Consider the following 22,013-nt stretch of genomic DNA (forward strand, 5'->3'; position numbering starts at 1 on the left):
TTAAGCCTAGTTCGGCAGATCGAGTTGTTGAGATGATGCTTGAGAGGAACCACAAGCCTAATGAAACAATTTATAATATTCTCATACATGGTCATTGTAGAGGTGGGAACTTGAACAAAGCCATTAAACTGTATGGGGAAATGGTGCATCAAGGACTTATTCCTCATGCTGTAACTGTCATCGCCCTAATTAAAGAAGTCCATAGAGCTGGGATGAGTGAGGAGCTGAATCAAATTATAAATAACACATTAAGAAGTTGTAAGGTCACCGACGGTGAACTTGCCAAAGTCCTTGTCGAGGTCAATCACAAAGAAGGGAACATGGATGCAGTATTTAAAATTCTCACTGAAATGGCTAAAGATGGCCTTCTTCCAAATAATGTGAGAACTACTTAGGCCGGCAGATGTATTGTACGACCAATTGGAAACTTTATTTGGAAGTTCCGGAGCTATATTCTCAAGTGGAAATGAATAGAATATTGCACCAGGCAAATGAATCAGATTAGTTTGACTTTGTCATGAAAAATTTTCTGTTCATCTTCCCCGATATGCTCCTCCATAAACTCTTACGCAGTGCCCTCCGCCACTCACATTTTCGAGCTATATCCATAAATTTACAACCAACACCAGCGTTGGAGCCACCTTCTCCACCTCTCTCCTCTACGCCGGACGCTCTCCTTGTGGAAAAAGCTATATCCATCCTCAAGCGCCACCACCCATCATCTCTTGACTCTTTAGTTCCCCATTTTACTCCTCAATCCGCTGCATATTTACTCCTCCAGTCTCAAAATAACCAAACCCTTATCCTAAAATTCCTCAACTGGGCTCGCGATTTCCCATTTTTCGAAAACCTCCAATGCAAGTGCATCGCTATTCACATTCTGACACGCTTCAAGCTCTACAAGACCGCCCAGTCTCTCGCCGAGGGCGTCGCCTTACATTTCCCTGATGATGAAAAAGGAAACTTGGTTTTTGAATGCCTCAGGAAGTCTTACCAGTTGTGCAATTCGAGCTCAGCGGTATTTGATTTAATGGTAAAGTCGTACTCTAATTTGAAAATGTTAGATACAGCTCTGAACATGATAAATTTAGCTAAATCTCACGGGTTTATGCCTAGTGTATTGTCGTATAATTCGGTTCTTGATGCAATAATTAGGGTTGCGGCACATGGGTATGTTGAGCTAGCTCAAAATTTGTATCTTGATATGATAAAGTGTGGGATTTCGCCTAACGTGTTTACCTATAATATATTGATTAGGGGGTTTTGTGGAAATAAGAAATTGAGTAAAGGTTTAGAATTTTTTAAGGAAATGGAGAGAAAGGGCTGTGTGCCAAATGTGGTTACTTATAATACATTAATAGATGCTTATTGTAAATTGGGGAATGTTGATGAGGCTTTTAGATTGATTAAATTGATGTGGGAGAAGAATTTGGAGCCAAATGTGATTACGTTTAATGTGATAATTAATGGGTTGTGTCGAGATGGGAGGATGAAGGAGACGGGTGAGGTTTTTGAGGAGATGAAGCGGAATGGTTTGTTGCCAGACGAGATTACCTATAACACACTCATTAATGGGTTTTGTAAAGATGGAAATTTTCACCAGGCACTTGTTGTTCATGGAGAGATGGTAAGGAATGGGCTGTCTCCCAATGTTGTGACCTATACTGCTTTGATTAATAGCATGTGTAAAGTGAGGAATTTGCATCGTGCAATGGAGTTTTTCGATCAGATGCACTCTAGGGGATTAAGTCCTAATGATAGAACATATACAACTCTTATTGATGGGTTCTGCCAGCAGGGGTTCGTGGACGAAGCTTATAGAGTTTTGAATGAAATGATTGGCAGGGGCTTTTCACCATCCAGTGTGACGTACAATGCGTTTGTCAATGGGCATTGTTTGCTTGGTAGGATAGAAGATGCTTTACGAGTTATTCAAGATATGATTGTGAAAGGAGTACAGCCAGATGTTGTAACTTACAGTACCATCGTATCTGGTTACTGCAGGGATTTTGATTTAGATAAGGCATTCAGAATGAAAGAGGAGATGATTAAGAAGGGAATCTTACCAGATTCCATTACTTATTCATCTCTGATTCAAGGTCTTTGTGGGCAGAGGAGACTGACAGAAGCTTGTGAATTATTTGAAGAAATGTGGAGAAAAGGTTTGCAACCTGACAAGTTTACATATACTACTCTAATTAATGCTTATTGCGTTGAAGACGATGTTAGCAGTGCTGTCCAACTGCACGATGCAATGATCAAAAGGGGTTTGTTTCCAGACGTTGTTACCTACAGTGTGCTAATAAATGGGCTTAACAAACAAGCTCGCAGCAAGGAAGCAAAAAGGCTCCTCTTCAAGTTGTTCTATGAGCAACCTGTTCCCCACAATGTGACATATGATTTTCTGATAGAAAGTTGTAGTAGTATTGAGTTTCAGAGTGCGATAGCTCTAATAAAGGGATTCTGCATGAAAGGATTGATGAATGAGGCAGATCGAGTTGTTGAGATGATGCTTGAGAGGAACCACAAGCCTAATGAAACAATTTATAATATTCTCATACATGGTCATTGTAGAGGTGGGAACTTGAACAAAGCCATTAAACTGTATGGGGAAATGGTGCATCAAGGACTTATTCCTCATGCTGTAACTGTCATCGCCCTAATTAAAGAAGTCCATAGAGCTGGGATGAGTGAGGAGCTGAATCAAATTATAAATAACACATTAAGAAGTTGTAAGGTCACCGACGGTGAACTTGCCAAAGTCCTTGTCGAGGTCAATCACAAAGAAGGGAACATGGATGCAGTATTTAAAATTCTCACTGAAATGGCTAAAGATGGCCTTCTTCCAAATAATGTGAGAACTACTTAGGCCGGCGGATGTATTGTACGACCAATGCAGTTGGAAACTTTATTTGGAAGTTCCGGAGCTATATTCTCAAGTGGAAATGAATAGAATATTGCACCAGGCAAATGAATCAGATTAATATCGAAATTTGATGTTGGGAGATGAGATTACTTTGCCCAAAAGCTATAGCTGATGGGGGAGGTGCAATCCACCCTATATCACCCAGAATCAGGCCTAGGAATCCACCCCAAGCCCACTCCGTTTGGGCCTTACTTCAAAGGACACCTTACAAAGGCGCTATTGGGTCATTCCCCAAATAGCGACAATAAGACCACCCCCATTTCAAGTAAGCTCATGCATTAAAAATTTAGCTTGCCTTTCAAGTGGACCTCCTCTTTGGCGTAATTTTTCCGGTATCTCAAGAGGAGCCAGTCATCATCAAGGCAAGGAAGGCTGCTCGGAATAAAGTTGAAGGGACCGAGAAGCCATTGTGATGGCATGTATTCTAGTTTCATTTTCATCAGTTTGTGTCCGACCAACCCCGTGTTTACCTATAATATATTGATTAGGGGGTTTTGTGGAAATAAGAAATTGAGTAAAGGTTTAGAATTTTTTAAGGAAATGGAGAGAAAGGGCTGTGTGCCAAATGTGGTTACTTATAATACATTAATAGATGCTTATTGTAAATTGGGGAATGTTGATGAGGCTTTTAGATTGATTAAATTGATGTGGGAGAAGAATTTGGAGCCAAATGTGATTACGTTTAATGTGATAATTAATGGGTTGTGTCGAGATGGGAGGATGAAGGAGACGGGTGAGGTTTTTGAGGAGATGAAGCGGAATGGTTTGTTGCCAGACGAGATTACCTATAACACACTCATTAATGGGTTTTGTAAAGATGGGAATTTTCACCAGGCACTTGTTGTTCATGGAGAGATGGTAAGGAATGGGCTGTCTCCCAATGTTGTGACCTATACTGCTTTGATTAATAGCATGTGTAAAGTGAGGAATTTGCATCGTGCAATGGAGTTTTTCGATCAGATGCACTCTAGGGGATTAAGTCCTAATGATAGAACATATACAACTCTTATTGATGGGTTCTGCCAGCAGGGGTTCGTGGACGAAGCTTATAGAGTTTTGAATGAAATGATTGGCAGGGGCTTTTCACCATCCAGTGTGACGTACAATGCGTTTGTCAATGGGCATTGTTTGCTTGGTAGGATAGAAGATGCTTTACGAGTTATTCAAGATATGATTGTGAAAGGAGTACAGCCAGATGTTGTAACTTACAGTACCATCGTATCTGGTTACTGCAGGGATTTTGATTTAGATAAGGCATTCAGAATGAAAGAGGAGATGATTAAGAAGGGAATCTTACCAGATTCCATTACTTATTCATCTCTGATTCAAGGTCTTTGTGGGCAGAGGAGACTGACAGAAGCTTGTGAATTATTTGAAGAAATGTGGAGAAAAGGTTTGCAACCTGACAAGTTTACATATACTACTCTAATTAATGCTTATTGCGTTGAAGACGATGTTAGCAGTGCTGTCCAACTGCACGATGCAATGATCAAAAGGGGTTTGTTTCCAGACGTTGTTACCTACAGTGTGCTAATAAATGGGCTTAACAAACAAGCTCGCAGCAAGGAAGCAAAAAGGCTCCTCTTCAAGTTGTTCTATGAGCAACCTGTTCCCCACAATGTGACATATGATTTTCTGATAGAAAGTTGTAGTAGTATTGAGTTTCAGAGTGCGATAGCTCTAATAAAGGGATTCTGCATGAAAGGATTGATGAATGAGGCAGATCGAGTTGTTGAGATGATGCTTGAGAGGAACCACAAGCCTAATGAAACAATTTATAATATTCTCATACATGGTCATTGTAGAGGTGGGAACTTGAACAAAGCCATTAAACTGTATGGGGAAATGGTGCATCAAGGACTTATTCCTCATGCTGTAACTGTCATCGCCCTAATTAAAGAAGTCCATAGAGCTGGGATGAGTGAGGAGCTGAATCAAATTATAAATAACACATTAAGAAGTTGTAAGGTCACCGACGGTGAACTTGCCAAAGTCCTTGTCGAGGTCAATCACAAAGAAGGGAACATGGATGCAGTATTTAAAATTCTCACTGAAATGGCTAAAGATGGCCTTCTTCCAAATAATGTGAGAACTACTTAGGCCGGCGGATGTATTGTACGACCAATGCAGTTGGAAACTTTATTTGGAAGTTCCGGAGCTATATTCTCAAGTGGAAATGAATAGAATATTGCACCAGGCAAATGAATCAGATTAATATCGAAATTTGATGTTGGGAGATGAGATTACTTTGCCCAAAAGCTATAGCTGATGGGGGAGGTGCAATCCACCCTATATCACCCAGAATCAGGCCTAGGAATCCACCCCAAGCCCACTCCGTTTGGGCCTTACTTCTAAGGAAACCTTACAAAGGCGCTATTGGGTCATTCCCCAAATAGCGACAATAAGTCCACCCCCATTTCAAGTAAGCTCATGCATTAAAAATTTAGCTTGCCTTTCAAGTGGACCTCCTCTTTGGCGTAATTTTTCCGGTATCTCAAGAGGAGCCAGTCATCATCAAGGCAAGGAAGGCTGCTCGGAATAAAGTTGAAGGGACCGAGAAGCCATTGTGATGGCATGTATTCTAGTTTCATTTTCATCAGTTTGTGTCCGACCAACCCACATTATCTCTGGTACTTCGTTTTCTTCTTTTTTCGAGCATACATATGCCTGATTTATCTTCTTGGTGTAAATGAATATGATATCACTAAATCCCTTCTGCTTGCTCACCTCGGATGTGGTTTTCTTTCCTTCTTGTCGTGTCATACTTATAGTAACTTGGACAAGGAAGTGCAAATTATGTTTACCATATGTGCATATTCACTTAGCAACTCTTCACCGAAAGTGTTGATTATATCCAGGCTCGTGTACATGTAGTCGAATGTTACCGGTGGCGATTGCTGGGTTACAGTCACATTTTTTCTTTTTTCTTATATGATTTTGGTCATACAAGTATATCATGTGTATTTCGAGTCACAAGTCAACGTTTGTTTATAGTAAGAATGGGGTTTTTCAACTGTGATAATGAGTATAATGGACCTGGGTATAGCTGTATGGGTCCCTATGCAAAGAAATTGGCAATTGGACAGGACTGAGATTAATATTCTGTCTGAATTCTCTGGCACGTTTTTACCTTGTTCACACTATATTAAGACCACCATATTAATAATAATAGTGCAGGCAGGTCTTCTCCACGAGACCAACCATTGAACAAATAAATACTTTACTGTTAACCAACGATCAATCAAGAACTTCGTGTTTGGGAGTTCTTATAATCGGTTTCAATTATAAATAGATTAGTATGATTGATGGATAAGTGAGTAGTATGGTTCCACAAAATTGAATTTCATATTTAATTGAATGTTTTGAGCAGTGACAAAGTAGATATTTAAGTTGCAGCCTAACAAAAGAAAAATTGAAACGACAAGAACAATTAAAGTCAAGTCGGGTTGATAAATTGTTAATCCAATTGGTGTACCGAAGGTGCGCCGGGTGCATTTCCTTGTGCAAAACGAAGCCCTTGCTTGACAACCATACTCCAGGGAAATAGAGTTTTGAGTAGTGATTTTGAGGAGAATTGTGATTAAAAAGGAGGAAAAAAATTTTGAGGTTATGTGCAAAATATTTTATTGTGGCTGTGGTTGAAAATAAGTAAATTAAAAAAAAAAGGGAAAAAAAAAGAGTTTTAAATGTGGATCATGCTACATGTACACAATTTTTTACACAATCTTTTACACACTACTCACAACATAAAGTGGGGACCACAACTCGAATTATTTAATAACAGGTGGGATCCACATGTTTGTGAGGGGATGTAAATCATTTGGTAACCCCCTTGTGTGTACATACATCTTTATCCTTTAAATGTATCGTTGTCAAATAGGAGCTAAAACAAAATTGTCAAAAAAATTCAGGCCTGAAAAATAGTTGTCCTTTTTGTTTCCTTGTTTTGTGATACTAAGATCTAAGAAGACAAGACAATATCAATGGACAGTATGATTCTTTAATTTCCCCAAAGAAACGCTTGAATGTGTATGATTTTAAAAACTATGATGATCTGCTAGTATCATAAATAATAACAAATTTTCCATGAAAAATTTAGACGCCACACCTGTGAATAAATGAATACATGCACCAGTTTTTCACCCTATACTGTGAACATGATTTTCGCCTTTTCACAAAGGTAATTGCACAAATCTATCAAACCATGACCCTACATAATGTTCATCTTATGCTTGGTAATTTTACTATTACAAATCCTGTGAAATTACCAGACGATTGTATAACACGTATTTGATACATACATGTGAGTTCGGAATGCAAATATCGAATTATATAAGAAATGAAGAAGTGAAAATTGTTCTTTGGAACAAAATGAATTTAAAGAAAACCCTACACATTGATGAACAGTTAAAAAAATACAGATTGAGAAAATCTGATTTCACCCACGGGACAATGAACCAGTAGGACCAAGCCCTTTAGAGAGATTCATACCTTGAATAGTATTAGGATTGAAGCCTAAGCAGCAGCCTAATAATCCTTGCCTGTATGGCAAGAAGGTCCTCTTCTTCATCTCCTCTGAAACTGCCCTTCTCACCGTGTAATACAATTCATGAGCTGAAATTGGTGGACCTCGTCTTCTACTTGACAATGATCCTACACTGTCTGTAGACCTGAAGCTCGAATTCTTTATGTCGTCCAGATTGTTCTTCTTCAGCAATGCGTATTTGTTGAACTGGTTTTTATCTGTTGCTCGACTTTCTGATGCACTTCTGAACAGTAATAAGTCCTTAATCTTCCATTTTTTGTAACATAATGAAGAGAGAGATGAAAACAGTGACGCTTTAGAAGAATTCTTAGTTTTTTCTTGATTGGTGTCAGGATCGAATAACAAATCTGAAACCCGGGAAGGGGATAAAGACCTTGTTTGTTTGTGCCTAGAACTTGAAGTACTTCTTTCTCTTCCTCGTGAGATTTCTTGAATGTTTTCTTTACGATTTTGTTCAATTGCTGCTGCAAATGGATCGAAATCTTTCTTCCTGTGGCGCGGGGAGAATGCTTCTTTGATCATCTTCTTGGGAGATCGAGGCGATTTTGGAAAGTCGAGGGGCTTAGATTCTAGGCACGGGGGCGGCTTTAACGGCTTGATCTTACCTCCATCGAAAAGTTCATCAGCAGATAAAGAAACTCTCTCTAGTTGTCCACTAAAATCAAAAGAGAAGTCTGTATCCCTCTGATCATCATAAATTTCTCTAGTACAATAACTACTGTAGGTTTCTTGTGTTTTCGGAATTCCGGGCTTTTCTTCCCTGTTAAACGGAACTGCCGACGGAGAGGAACGGTTGAACTCATTGTAGAAAGCAGCCGCACGGTCAGGGCTGGTGGGGACACTGTAGAAGAAGGTGCCAAAACGTTGAGGGCTCGACGGGACACTTATGTATGGTGATGTACATGCACTATCGAAGTTGAAGTCCGTTGTCCCCAACGGAATCGCCACCTCCACGTCCATTTCTAGCGTGTATTAGAGAAACTGAAGAAAAGTGAGTTGCAAAGGGAAATGAAATGGAGGATGGAATATAAATGCAGACAGAAACTATACAGACGAAAGGGGTAGGAAGATGGGTGGGGAGGCCGGGCGGGGGTATTGACTCGGGCGTGCGGGGTGGGAGGGGGTGAGCCGCCTTTGTACATCAGGCTTTGATTATTTTGTTCTTGATTGACATCCCTAACAATTCCAGCTGTGGCGTGTAAATCTATTCTCTTTTGGTTTACACTTCTGCTCTAAAAATAGAGTCAGTAACAGATTTTTACATACAGATACACTTGAGAAATTTTCATTGGCAGTTAAAAAAAGTTGAATAAAAAATTATCAACCAAAAATTGCCAAATTAGTCTATCAAAAAGTGGCTTGTTATTGAGCTTGTTCAAGCAGCATTATTTTTTGGCTTATTTTGTTTTGATTTTCACATACAACATTGAGGTGAATCGATGTGACCATTGATGGCAACTAACTAAGCTTTATTCGTCAACTATTTTGGGGCAAGTTACGAGAATTCATGAATGTCAAAGATTTATCAGAATTACGATGTTGTTTTCTACATCGACTCGAGTCAGGAACTAAAGTTTGTGACAACAGAATTTTCTTGAATGACTTTTTTAAAATTAATGATGAGTTAAAGTTATAGGTGTAATGGTCATATTAACGGGTGATAAAGAAAGGGGATTGAATGGAATTTAACTTTACCGTTGGTTTTAAATTTACATTTGCATTTTTGAATTTTAAATCAATGGAAATAATGATGACGATAATGAATATTCCGATCTTGATAATAAATTTTAGTCAATCATGTACGGCTGCATTTGTGGTCCAGAAGGAAACAAAAATTAATTTAATGGAGATTTGGATATTAAGGCCATGTTTGTCACTCATTATGTGAAAAATAAAGAGTTTTGAATAACATTTTTAGAGAATGTGTGTTTTAAAAAGTAAGGAAATTTTATTAGTTTGTGTGTAAAATATTATATTTTTTAAATGTGTGGTGGAGAATGATATTGTAGCAAACAATTTAAATTTTTAAAGGTTGTCAAATTGGGGCTAAGTCATTTTTAAATTTTCAAAATTGCTTCGCCACGTATAGGTTGAATTTAGATTTGGTTCGTGTTGATACAATGATGGGCCGTGTCATACGTACGAGGCAGGCTATACTTGCATTTGTACATATTCAATTCACGAGTTTTAGAATGATCAGTAATTTCTTTCAAATTTTAAATGGTATATGGTGTAGACATTCTTCGGCAAAAGAATATAATCTTATGGCCATTTATAAAGAAGCAAGAGAAAATAGGATAAAAATGATCATATTTATGCCTTAATTCATCATGTTTCTATCAAGATATGCATTTGAATATTCTTTGGGAATTTTGAATTTTCCATAAAGAATTTTATTAATCTACTCCAGCTAAATAAATCTTGAATATATATCATGGGACTTCATAAAAAAATAAAAAATAAAATAAAAAAGGCACACAAAGATGTCCATATCATTGCACGCATCAGTTGCACATTGCACCACGTTTTTCTCACGAGTTGTTGTGAAAGTCACACTCTGATTCCTTCTATTTTTCAGATAATCAAGACTGGATGGTCCATCGAGTATCACAAGAATAGTTGAGTTGTGATAAATGATGATGAGACTGAGTCCCACTGGACTGCAACGAGCTATAAAACATTATGTAATAGTTCATTAATCTTGTTAAAAATTTTGTAAAAACTTCATTATGTATTCTCCCACGACGGTCCATTCAACCTTGTACACAAATATGTTTCTCATGATCATACTATATATTATATCCACGTATGTAGTGTAATTAACATGGCCAATTAGTTCCTATAAAATTTAGTAAAGTTCAAATTCTAAATCATAATACATTGCAATTTAATTCTAAGACTTCATAACCAAAACATATATGTCATAAAATTGTACAATAAATAAATATCACATTCCACACGCAGTTTAGACGAACACTGTAATCGATAATGTATTCCTATATAATTATATTGTTCAACCGCACTACACGTACAGAATGGACACTTACAGAAACTTTACAGACTACACCCAAAGGGGGGAGGTCGACGTTTTTTGCAGTTTTTTATCATACATGAGTCCCGCATGGGACCGACTTCATGGGTCTGTTCTGTAAGAGTTTTGTGAAGAACTTCTCTGTACATATGGTTTTGCTCTTACATTGTTGGGTAATGCCGAACTGCCCGAAAATATTTGCCAGAAAGGATGAACCCCTCTCCTGGTTGTTGCGGGTCCCGTCATGAATAAAAAATGCCGACCACTTTAGCTGTATCTCTTCTGTCAAGCCGTCTGTCGGCAGTTCTGGCTCTGTAGCACGATTCTACATTGTTTGTCCATTGCTTACACTGTCGTAATCATACCCCCACCTAATTTCTCTAGGAAGTTTATCTAATATAATTCATTTTTTAATCAATCCAACCCTTTTTTCTCTATAATACACAACAATATCGACAATTCTGTCAATATCCATCTCATTGTGTGGATTATGTTAGTTCAGTTCGATCGATGAATGATATGCTACCCGAATTATTTCATTGAGATATTATTTGTGCCTATCACTATTCAACTAACTAATTAATCGTTATCCGATCTAATTTGTTGCACTAAGTGATCTAATTCGATCTAGGCGACTATTGTTAATCGACTAGTTTATTAAATGGTCAGGAAAACAATTACTAGTTCTTTAATTTATTAAGAAATAAAAATTGTGCGCTAAGAAGAATAACGTAATAAATTTTAAATCCTCTAATATTAAGATTTTATCTTTTGAAAATGTACGCTCCCAATTACATTAAAAGCGGTTGTCCTGTAGGCTGTAGAAGAGAAATCTTTTGGTATTAATAGGTTTTCTAAAATAGTTTTAAATTTTTTAATAAACAAAATTAAGTTTAATTTTATAATAAATCTAAGGATGTGTTTTATTATGATAATTCCATGAAAATTATTAATTAAATATGTTTGATTATTTTCATTTTTAATCTAGAAAATGTTACACTTACCCATTTTCTGTTTATAAGTAGATGAAAAAGAGAGAGAGAGAGTAAATTGTCTAAAAAATCTATCACTCCCTAACGAAAATATTTTCCTTATTTTCAAGAAAAATATGATCACGTGATCAACTTTTCAAAAATATATTCCATGAAAGCTGTTTGAATGATAAAATGTGGCAACCTTAATGACAAACTAATTGCATGTAGACGTGTAAAGACAAGTCGAACTCAATCTATAGAACCTTAAATATAATATAATAACTCGAGTTAAAATTATAATTTATTTCGAGTTTTTAAGGTAAAGTAAGAGTTGCTTCAAAAAATGGAAGGAAAAAAAAAAAGGATAGCTCGCCGAAACATGTTTAGTAGCTGAAATTTACATAGGCCACAATATATCTTGATGGCTAAATCTTACTAAAAGATGAAGAGAAAAAGTCAAATAACCTGAATTTTCAATTATAACTTATCCAGGAGAGTGACATATATGTAAACTACAAATACTAAACAGGCCATAAACCACTTTAACACTTGGATTTTATGTGCATTATAGAATATTGAATTTCAAACATCAATTCGCAATTTCCCATATTGACAGAGTACATTTAGGCTGCCATTATTTACAAATCAAGATGGCATCTTCATTTACCAGTCATTGTCTCACAGGGGCAGCATCACTTGTAGCAGAATAGCTAGAGAAATTCCCAATCGGATTCGGAAAAATCTTGTGCCGGTAATTTCATTTTCTCAAAATCCAGAGTAAGATCAGGAATCACGATTTCTGTACTTCCAGTTCCACCTAAAAGTCCGGCCTGGGGAATGCACTGGTCATACTCATGTCTCTTTCTTGATCTCAGTTTTGACGAAAAAGCTTCACGGATTTTTTTCTGAGAGAAACTACTCAGTCAGAAACAATATATATACAGAGAGAGAGAGAGAGAGAGAGAGAGAGAGAGAGAGAGAGAGAGAGAGAGAGAGAGAGAGAGAGAGAGAGAGAGAGAGAGAGAGAGAGAGAGAGAGAGAGAGAGAGAGAGAGAGAGAGAGAGAGAGAGAGAGAGAGAGAGAGAGAGAGAGAGAGAGAGAGAGAGAGAGAGAGAGAGAGAGAGAACCTTGTATGACTTGTGTTTGCCGGTGCCTTGTTGAACAATATGAAGCTCATTTCCTTCCACCAAAACGCACGTCTCTTCCAACTTTGACGTTGTAACCTGCTTAATGCTATCCACTCCTGGTTCAACGAGTTCCACATTCTCAATGACCTCCATATCAATGTTATCTGAATTTAGTATAGCAGTTTCATCAACAAAGGACTAGAAAAGAAAAACGCAATCTTAAAAAGAATTGGGCTGAAGGAAAGATAAAGTTGAGATCCTGATGTCACCAGATTGTGATTGCGGGTGCATCCTAGCCCTTTTGGGGTCTTTTCTTTATATTCAGCAAAAAAGTTCGGCCATTTTAACCAGGCCGAGCCCGAGCCGAAACTTTAGGCTCGCGAGCCGGCTCGGCCCGGTTCGTTTACATCCCTAATTTTACCCTTTTAAAATTGATTAGAAAGTAGTCAAAATTGATTTTTTTGGTCAAATAACGTCAAATTGGATGGAAACCATCCGTTGGAGCCTTGGCTGTAATGATTTGAAAGGTTTGGGGTGACAGTTGCAACAATTGAAAGGTTAGGAAAAAGTCTGCAATTGTTTGAAAGGTTTGGGGCCTCAGCTGCAATTTTTCCAAAATTTAATTGGGAAGAAAAAACCTACTTTTTATTATATTCGAGATTTCACATATTCCAATCCAATGAATTTCACCTAAAATGTATAAATAATATGCATATAATAATGAAATTATACGTGTGCCTCTAAATCATTTGGTTGACATATTAAAGTGTTTTGTTTGATAAAACTTCGTTAATTCTTAATTGGCCATGTTTCAATTTTAATAACACAGAGTTCTAAAATTTTTATCAACTTTTCAACCACACATTTCATCAATTTTTATCAAAAACTTTCTCACACAACCCACTAGCCTTTAATGAGACCATGGACACTGTTAACTTACAATTACGAGTTGCGTTCATCTTGATTCCTGTTTAGCCCTGTGCCCTTCCCTCAATGAAGGACAAAGCTGGTAACTCGGAACAAAATGTTCCGATCTTCTTATGGTCACAAATGTCACATTTCAGCATTCGACTACATAACCTCCAACCCTTAAAGTGAGAGCCAAATGGTTAGAATAATATTTTTAGTACAGATCGACGAGAGCTAAACAGTGTACTAAAATTAGTTGTTTCTTGATTACCTCACCTTGAGAGTACAAGGGAGTCTTTATAGGTGACCCAAATTTGTGCATTGAGTACCGAGTTGTTGTAGCTGGTAATATTCCATCTGTATCTCCACTGCATATGCCATTGAGAATTTACACTTTGTATGTGCTCTACGTGACATAATATTAACTAACAGGTTAAACCCAAGGGATAATAATCACCAAAGAAAAATAGCAAAGCACACTATAGATTTATAGTGATTCAACATCAATGTCACGGTTACATCCGCTAGACATTTTAGGTTTTTACTTACGTTGAAACTAAAAGGTTAGCTTAATATAACTATAAAATTCCTAATAATAGGTCGATTCGAGGTCAAGGAAATAAACATTCACACAATCAAACAATCAAACAAAGTTAGCTTTTTAGGAGTATTTGCTACTGTGTATATATCCATAATATTGTATTAACAACATATCAGCATGCATAATGGTATCTTACCAATAAATCCAAACTCTAATGCCGCTAGCCATTAGCGTCTTTATGGAAGTTAACAATGTATCTGGTGAGTCGTGCCAGTCATAAAATACGGGGTTGCTACATATAAATAAAGTGTAATTAGTTAAAGGAAATGTGTAGAAAATGAAATAAACTAGTATTGTATAAGAGCGTAATAAAAATGTATCAAATAGACAAGTGCAGTACTTCAGGAGTGTTTAAATAGGCAAAGACATAATCGTCGGAACATGGATCAAAACTCGATATCTACTTCCAAAGAAGAATGAAATCAGTAATACTATGGGAAAGAGAAAGTATGAAGAATAAGTTGTTAAGATATACCTCGGGAGCACTTGAAGAGGAAGAGAACAAGGGAGCATAAATATCTTAAATGAAGATGTTTCCTGTTGTGTCCAAGGCTTGATCTGTGTATTTTTGACATGCTTCTGAAACATTGGCCTTAGATAAAAAATTGCATTTTGAGATGATTCCTTCACGAATTTCATCAGATATAAGAGCATGCAGTCCAAAAATGGTCAAAAGTGGGGTCTGAGTATTTGCATAGTCGATGTATGCATTCCCAATCTGAAAAGTCACGTCCCCATAGATCTTATGATTCTTGATAAGAAAGACACATTATAGAAACAGACTGCATATTGTGCCAGAAAGCTTACACAATACCTTTCAGGCTAATGAAGTTTATATTTGTGATTTTGTTGTTTTTGAGGATTACATCAGCAAGCTGAGGCACGTAATTGATGTATTCCAGCCGCATATTAATCAAGTTTCTTCTAGCTTCTTCCAGCCGAAATTATTGAATTTCATTTTCTTAATGTAGAAGAATCCACATGCATGGATGAAGAAGAAAATTTGAATTAAAACTCTCCACCTTTTGACGACCACAACTTCAATTGCTTAATGGAGAAGAAATCTATGCAAGAAGACAATTTGAAATGAAATTCTCTAGCCGCAATTCTTAATTGTTTTTTGGCCAGAAGTTTATGACGGTTTGTAACCAAGATTTTTCTATAAATATGAGCTACCATAAAGAGAATTAGAATGTCCCTTGAGAGGAAGAAAAATAGGATAGAGAAGAGAGAAAAAAGAGAGAGATTAGAGAGACTCTTTTGAGAGGTTTTATTTAGTTCGTAAACTCCGTTGTAAATTCTATTCAAGTAGAAATAGAATTGTTTTTCCTCTTTTATTCTCTTCTCGTAATCGGAGAATCACAACAAGTGGTATCAGAGCTTGGTTCATCAATTAACCCTCGTAGTTTTTGATAAAGCTTTTACAAGTCAAGATGTCAATGGAGGAATCTTCATCAGGAGCTATGATCAAACTCACTGCCACCAATTACACACTGTGGAGGCCTCGGATGGAAGACCTCCTTAGTTGTAAGGATTTGTATGACCCCTTGGAAGCCAAAGGTGAAAACCCCGATCCTACCAAGGAGGCGGAGTAGAAGAAGTTAAATAGAAAAACTATCGGTCAAATTCGACAATGGATTGACCATAGTGTTTTTCACCATGTAGCACAGGAGACAGATGCATATGCTCTCTGGAAGATTCTGGAGGACATGTACCAAGCCAAGACTGCTCGAAACAAAACCCTGTTGATGAGGCATTTGGTGAATCTGACGTTAAAGAATGGAACTTCAGTTGCTGAGCACACCTGTGAATTTCAGAGCTTGGTAAACCAATTGTCATCTGTGGAGATGCCGCTTGGGGATGAAATACAAGCCTTACTACTTTTAAGTTCTCTTCCTGATAGTTGGGAGACATTAGTAGTATCTCTTAGCAACTCAGCCCCTAATGGCAAACTTACCATGTCTATGGTTAAGGATGCCCTATTTAATGAAGAGGCTAGAAGAAAAGACGTAGACATGGACCAATCACATGCCCTTGTCACAGTGAACCGGGGAAGACAACGGGGAGCATTGCAGCATCTTATCACGCCACTCCACGCAAAGATTTCTTCACAGCATACAAAGCCGACGACTTTGGTGCAGTGAAGATGGGAAATACCAGTTCTTCTAAGTTTATAGGAATTGGTGATATTCAGATACAAACGAATCTCGGGTGTAAGATAACCCTGAAGGATGTTCGACATGTACCTGATCTTCGACTAAATCTACTTTCAGAGAGAGCCCTTGACAAACAGGGCTATGTCAATCAATTTAGCAATGGCACATGGAAAATGATGAAAGGTTCCATAGTTGTCGCTCGAGGACATATATGTGGCACTTTATACAAGACTCATATGAAAATGCATGTGGATAGCCTCAACGTAGTAGAATGTGAAGCTTCTCAAAATTTGTGGTACCAAAGACTTGGTCACATGAGTGAGAAGGGATTGTCTACTTTAACAAAGAAAGAGCTAATCACAGTTGCCAAGGAAGCTGCACTGGATTCTTGCAGTCACTGTCTATTTGGTAAGCAACATAGAGTCTCCTTCAATTTCTCTTCTACGAGACGATCAGAGTTGCTCAATCTAGTACATTCTGATGTTTGTGGTCCCTTGGAGGTTAAATCACTAGGCAGTAACAAGTATTTTTTAACATTCATTGATGACGCTTCTCGAACAGTGTGGGTATATTTCTTGAAGACAAAGGACTAAGTATTGGATTACTTCAAATCATTTCATGTCATGGTAGAGCGTGAAATAGGAAAGAAGCTGAAATGTCTCCACACAGATAATGGAGGCGAGTATACTTCCAAAGAGTTTGATGCCTATTGCAGGACATACGGCATTCGACATGAGAAGACGATCCCACGTACCCCACAACATAATGGAGTCGTCGAGAGGATGAATCAGACAATCATGGAAAAGGTCAGAAGCTTGATAAGTATGGCTAAGCTGCCAAAGCCATTTTGGGGAGAAGCTGTTCGAACCACCTGCTACTTGATCAACAGATCACTATCAGTGCCATTGAATTTTGAAATTCCGGAGAAAGTATGGTCCGGTAAATATCCCTCCTACTCTCACGTGAGAGTATTTGGCTGTTTAGCCTTTGCACATGTATCCAAGGAGCTAAGACAAAACTTAGGTGCAAGGACCACTCCATGCATCTTTATAGGCTATGGAGATGGGGAATTTGGATACAGATTATGAGACCCAAAGACAAAGAAGGTCATCAAAAGCAGGGACGTAGTGTTCCATGAAAACCAAACATTAGAAGACATTGAAAAGTCCACAATAACTCCTAATTCTAATTTTGGTGCCCAAAATATTGCTCCAGATCCAATACCAACACAATTCACCATAGATAACGACGATGTGCATGAGAAAATGTTGGAAGCAGAACAAGAGGATGAAGAAGGGAATATTGATCAAGGGGAGTCACAATCCTCTTCACCAGAAGTTGTTGGACCATCACATCAGCCAGATGATGATGCACCTCCTGAAATCAACGATCCACAGGTAAGAAGATCAGAACGAGGACGGATTTCATCAACGAGATATCCAGAATCAGAGTACCTTTTGCTCATTGACGAAGGAGAACCAGAGAGCTTTCAGGAAGAACAAACTCATGTGGACAAAGACAAGTGGATACAAGCAATGCAGGATGAGATGGAGTCACTACAGAAAAATTAAACACATGAATTAGTTGAGCTTCCGAAGGGAAAGAAGACATTGAGGAATAAATGGGTTTTCAAGCTTAAGAAAGATGGCAGCGGAAAGGTGGTAAAACATAAAGCCCGTTTGGTAGTCAAAGGATTTCTTCAGAAGATGGGAGTTGACTTTGACGAGATTTTTTCACCTGTTGTAAAAATGGCCTCAATTCGAGTTATCCTTGGATTAGTAGCCAGTCTGAATCTAGAGCTTGAACAGATGGATGTCAAAACAGCATTTTTTCATAGTGATTGATATGAAGAAATTTACATGGAGCAGCCAGATGGTTTTGAAGTTTCAGGGAAAAAAAACTTCGTTTGCAAGCTAAAGAAGAGCTTATATGGTCTTAAGCAAGCACTCAGGCAGTGGTACAAAAAGTTTGACTCTTTCATGGTGAGTTAAGGCTATAAAAGAACTCTGCGGATCAGTGTGTTTATATTCAACACTTTTCGGATGGTAATTTTTTTGCTCTTCTATTTTATGTAGACGACATGCTGATCGTCGGACAAGATGCAACAAAAATCAGGCAGCTTAAGAAGGAACTCTCCGAGTTCTTCGACATGAAGGACTTAGGCCCAGCTCAACAGATTTTGGGAATACACATAACTCGAGATAGGAAGAATAGAAGGTTGTGGCTATCCCAAGAGAAGTATGTTGAATGAGTGATCAAGAGATTCAACATGCATAATGCCAAACCTGTCAACATTCCATTGGCTAACCACTTCAAGTTGAGCAAAAATTTATGCCCCTTATCCAAGAAAGAGATAGAAGAAATGTCATTGATACCTTATTCTTCAGCAGTTGGAAGCTTGATGTATGCCATGGTATGTACAAGGCTAGATATTGCCCATGCAATAGGCATAGTGAGTCGTTTTCTTTCTAATCCTGGAAAGGAACATTGGGAGGCAGTCAAGTGGATTCTTAAGTACCTCAAAGGTACATCAAAGATATGTCTATGCTACGGGGGAGCTGATCCAATCTTGGAAGGTTATACAGATTCAGATATGGCGGGAGATCTTGACAGTAGAAAATCTACTTCAGAATATCTCTACACTTTTGCAGGGGGAGCTATTTCATGGCAGTCAAGACTACAAAAGTGTGTTGCTTTACCTACAACAGAAGCAAAATATATTACAGCGACGGATGCAAGTAAAGAAATGTTGTGGTTAAAGCAATTTCTCCAAGAAATAGGGATCAAGCAGAAAGATTATAAAGTACATTGTGATAGCCAAAGTGCTCTTGACTTGAGTAAGAACTCAATGTATCACTTTCGAACAAAGCACATTGACATTCGCTATCATTGGATAAGAGAAGTGATGGATCAACAGCTGTTGAGACTAGTAAAGATTCACACAAATGAGAATCTAACAGATATGTTAACAAATGTGGTTCTAAGGGAGAAGCTAGAGCTATGCAGAGACATAGTTGGGTTGGTTGTCAGATAGCAATTGATTCAAATGCGGCCGCATATTAATCAAGTTTCTTCTAGCTTCTTCCAGCTGAAATTGTTGAATTTCATTTTCTTAATGTAGAAGAATCCACATGCATGGATGAAGAAGAAAATTTGAATTAAAACTCTCCACCTTTTGACGGCCACAACTTCAATTGCTTAATGGAGAAGAAATCTATGCAAGAAGACAATTTGAAATGAAATTCTCTAGCCGCAATTCTTGATTTTTTTTTTGCCACAAGTTTATGACGGTTTGTAGCCAAGATTTTTCTATAAATATGAGCTATCATAAAGAGAATTAGAATGTCCCTTGAGAGGAAGAAAAATATGATAGAGAAGAGAGAAAAAAGAGAGAGATTAAAGAGACTCTTTTGAGAGGTTTTTTGGAGTTTGTAAACTCTGTTTTAAATTCTATTCAAGTAGAAATAGAATTGTTTTTCCTCTTTTATTCTCTTCTCGTGATCAGAGAATCACAACAGTAATGACCAGCATAACTCTCTCCAGTTAAGTAGAAGTCTTGGGTTTTGTACTCTGAAAAATCATTCTAGCCAGTTAACTAGAAAGGTATATGAATCTATTGCTGTCTTTTTGTCCCCAGTAAGATAATCTGATGATGTACTGGAATCCGAAAATTCAACATTGAATGGGGATTCCAAGAAGCCGGCATTTGCCACTGCATTTCCAGCGACGAAGCTTCTACAAGAGGTCATTCATTTAAAAAAAGGATTTTATAAATTGTTTTGGGGATGCAAGTACTCACCATTGTTCCACGCATATTGGTTATACCATAGAGTTTTTCCATTAGGATTCACCTGAAATGGTCCTTGTTCTGTCATTAATCCACTTCCTATTGAAGAGTTTGTCCATGGGATTCATCTGGAAGGGTCCTTGTTCTGTCATTGGTCCACCTCACATTGAAAAGCAGCCAGGTCATGCAGTCCTAAGGATACTTATTTCTCAAAGAAGGTGTTGCAAGTTCATACACTAGCTGGCAATCTGTAAATGTATAATGCACAAACAAATTTTTGATGTCACGTCATCATTTCTATTGGCAATGTCAGCATTTTAATTATTAGGAGCATACAGACGTAAATAGACTGTACAAATACTAAAAGGATATAAGCATCATACTCTTACCTCCATTTAGCCAAAACACTAGAGGTATGGTCGAAGGGTATTCTGACTCGGTAAAATACTAAAAGAGTGCTCGGCCAGCATTAGGATCAACAGTTACATATCCTAAGTATTGACTAAAATTCACCTTAGGTTGTTCCAAACGAAGTTATGATCTTGTCAACTTCCTTTAATTCCTCCTGAGGTGCTAAGTGAACTGGTGAATACTCGGTGAAGACATCATCCTCGGCAAAATAATTGACCGATTGTTTTGATTGTTGTGCCTCAATAAGTTTTTGAAGGTGGTTATGTCCCTTCCCACCATTACATTGTATAGAAGCTGCGAGGCACAAAAGAGAGAGAATTAAAACAAATGCGCCTCATCTTTGCAATGCAACAGAGGTGGGCGATATGTCAATTATTGCTATTTGCTTCTTTTACATAGGCGTTTCAGCACTTAAAACACAACAGCATTTGCTGAAAACAAAGTATTTTGCTTGTTGTTGTTGGATTTGCAGGAAGAGATAAAACACATTAGAATATTTTTCTTCTGTGCCGGTTTAACTATACCTAATCGAGTAATCAAGTACAATTTAAACAAAAAAATGCTACACTAAAGTCACATATGGAAACAAAACACTCCCGACTTTTCGTATATTCTGTATAGTCCTATTTCTTTATAGTGAATGTTTTGTTTTGTTCGTTTACTAATATACCCTTATTTAATTTGCCTAGTTATCAATTTTTTTCCACTTAATCCGGAAATTGTACAAATATAAATAAGGGTGGATCAGAAAAGTTTTTGACAAAAATTGCTTTTTCAATAACATTAAATATGATTTTTTTTAATCCGTGTGAAGAACAAAACCAGTCTATATAAATGGGAATGAGGGAATATGAAGTTTCAAGTTGATGAATTTTTTGCCAACCTTTATTTGGGAGAAGTACTTGAGGATTGGTTATGCCCATTTTTGGCTTGTCTAGTTAATTTTACAACGGTAGATAAATACTAAGAAATTAAAATATTATTCATGTACTATATAGTCATGTCCTATACTCCATAAAAAAATTTCTTTTTACTCTTCATCATGTCTAGAAACATGACTCTTGTGTCTTGATATGGCTGTGCATATTGAAACTGCACTTATTTTGAACCATGGAAACTGACAGTTTCGTCATATTTTTTACCTATAAACTTCATCGTCTTCATTGTATATTGAGACTTCTCCATTTTCTGGATGTAGATTCATACAATGTGAATCCAACTAGGATATATAATGTGTTGTCTTCTTTTCTTACATTGATCAGGTTCTTGATTTATTCTGTATTGTGGTTCATCTTTTGCTAATTCTGGTTTAAATTCTCCGGTGATTTTAGCCACATATTTTTTCCTTTATTCATAACAGGGTGGGGGAGGTACCCTATGCTATCCTTCAAAATGTTGAGAACCCTGCTTCAATGTGTTACTGAATATTGGAAAAGCAGCATATTATTAATCCAGCAAAATGAGGCATATATAGCCTTCACAAAGCAATAAAAGAAATAAACAACTCACATCCCAACAACTCCGAGAATCGTGGAAGAAGCCTAG

General features: G+C 37.4%; 3 protein-coding genes across 3 annotated transcripts; 1 reads left to right on the forward strand and 2 right to left on the reverse strand.

The window, feature by feature from the left end:
* The first annotated feature begins 509 nt into the window (after positions 1–509).
* LOC111411432 (pentatricopeptide repeat-containing protein At5g39710) lies at positions 510–5,856 on the forward strand. The gene is made up of 2 exons (XM_023041966.1): positions 510–2,866; positions 3,269–5,856. Exons 1-2 carry the CDS (start codon positions 518–520, stop codon positions 5,024–5,026), a joined length of 4,107 nt encoding a protein of 1,368 aa, XP_022897734.1. The 5' UTR covers positions 510–517; the 3' UTR covers positions 5,027–5,856.
* A 1,275-nt stretch (positions 5,857–7,131) lies between these two features.
* LOC111410594 lies at positions 7,132–8,580 on the reverse strand. Its single transcript, XM_023041016.1, has one exon. The coding sequence runs from the start codon at positions 8,430–8,432 to the stop codon at positions 7,365–7,367; it is 1,068 nt and encodes a 355-aa protein (XP_022896784.1). The 5' UTR covers positions 8,433–8,580; the 3' UTR covers positions 7,132–7,364.
* A 3,340-nt stretch (positions 8,581–11,920) lies between these two features.
* On the reverse strand, positions 11,921–12,890 carry LOC111410595. Its single transcript, XM_023041017.1, has 2 exons — positions 12,605–12,890; positions 11,921–12,382 (listed from the first exon to the last, which is right to left on the reverse strand). Exons 1-2 carry the CDS (start codon positions 12,755–12,757, stop codon positions 12,188–12,190), a joined length of 348 nt encoding a protein of 115 aa, XP_022896785.1. The 5' UTR covers positions 12,758–12,890; the 3' UTR covers positions 11,921–12,187.
* Positions 12,891–22,013: the final 9,123 nt, after the last annotated feature.

The sequence above is a fragment of the Olea europaea genome, chromosome 15, assembly GCF_002742605.1.
Source record: "Olea europaea var. sylvestris chromosome 15, O_europaea_v1, whole genome shotgun sequence".
NCBI classification, from domain to species: domain Eukaryota; kingdom Viridiplantae; phylum Streptophyta; class Magnoliopsida; order Lamiales; family Oleaceae; genus Olea; species Olea europaea.

Bases quoted from the DNA above. Each gene is read 5' to 3' on its own strand.
- LOC111411432 (XM_023041966.1), top strand. From the start codon at position 518: ATGAAAAATTTTCTGTTCATCTTCCCCGATATGCTCCTCCATAAACTC. The intron at 2,867-3,268 runs TAGGCCGGCGGA...CGGTATCTCAAG, and splicing joins CAAATAATGTGAGAACTACT to AGGAGCCAGTCATCATCAAG.
- LOC111410594 (XM_023041016.1), bottom strand. From the start codon at position 8,432: ATGGACGTGGAGGTGGCGATTCCGTTGGGGACAACGGACTTCAACTTC.
- LOC111410595 (XM_023041017.1), bottom strand. From the start codon at position 12,757: ATGGAGGTCATTGAGAATGTGGAACTCGTTGAACCAGGAGTGGATAGC. The intron at 12,383-12,604 runs GTTCTCTCTCTC...AGTTTCTCTCAG, and splicing joins GCAAACACAAGTCATACAAG to AAAAAAATCCGTGAAGCTTT.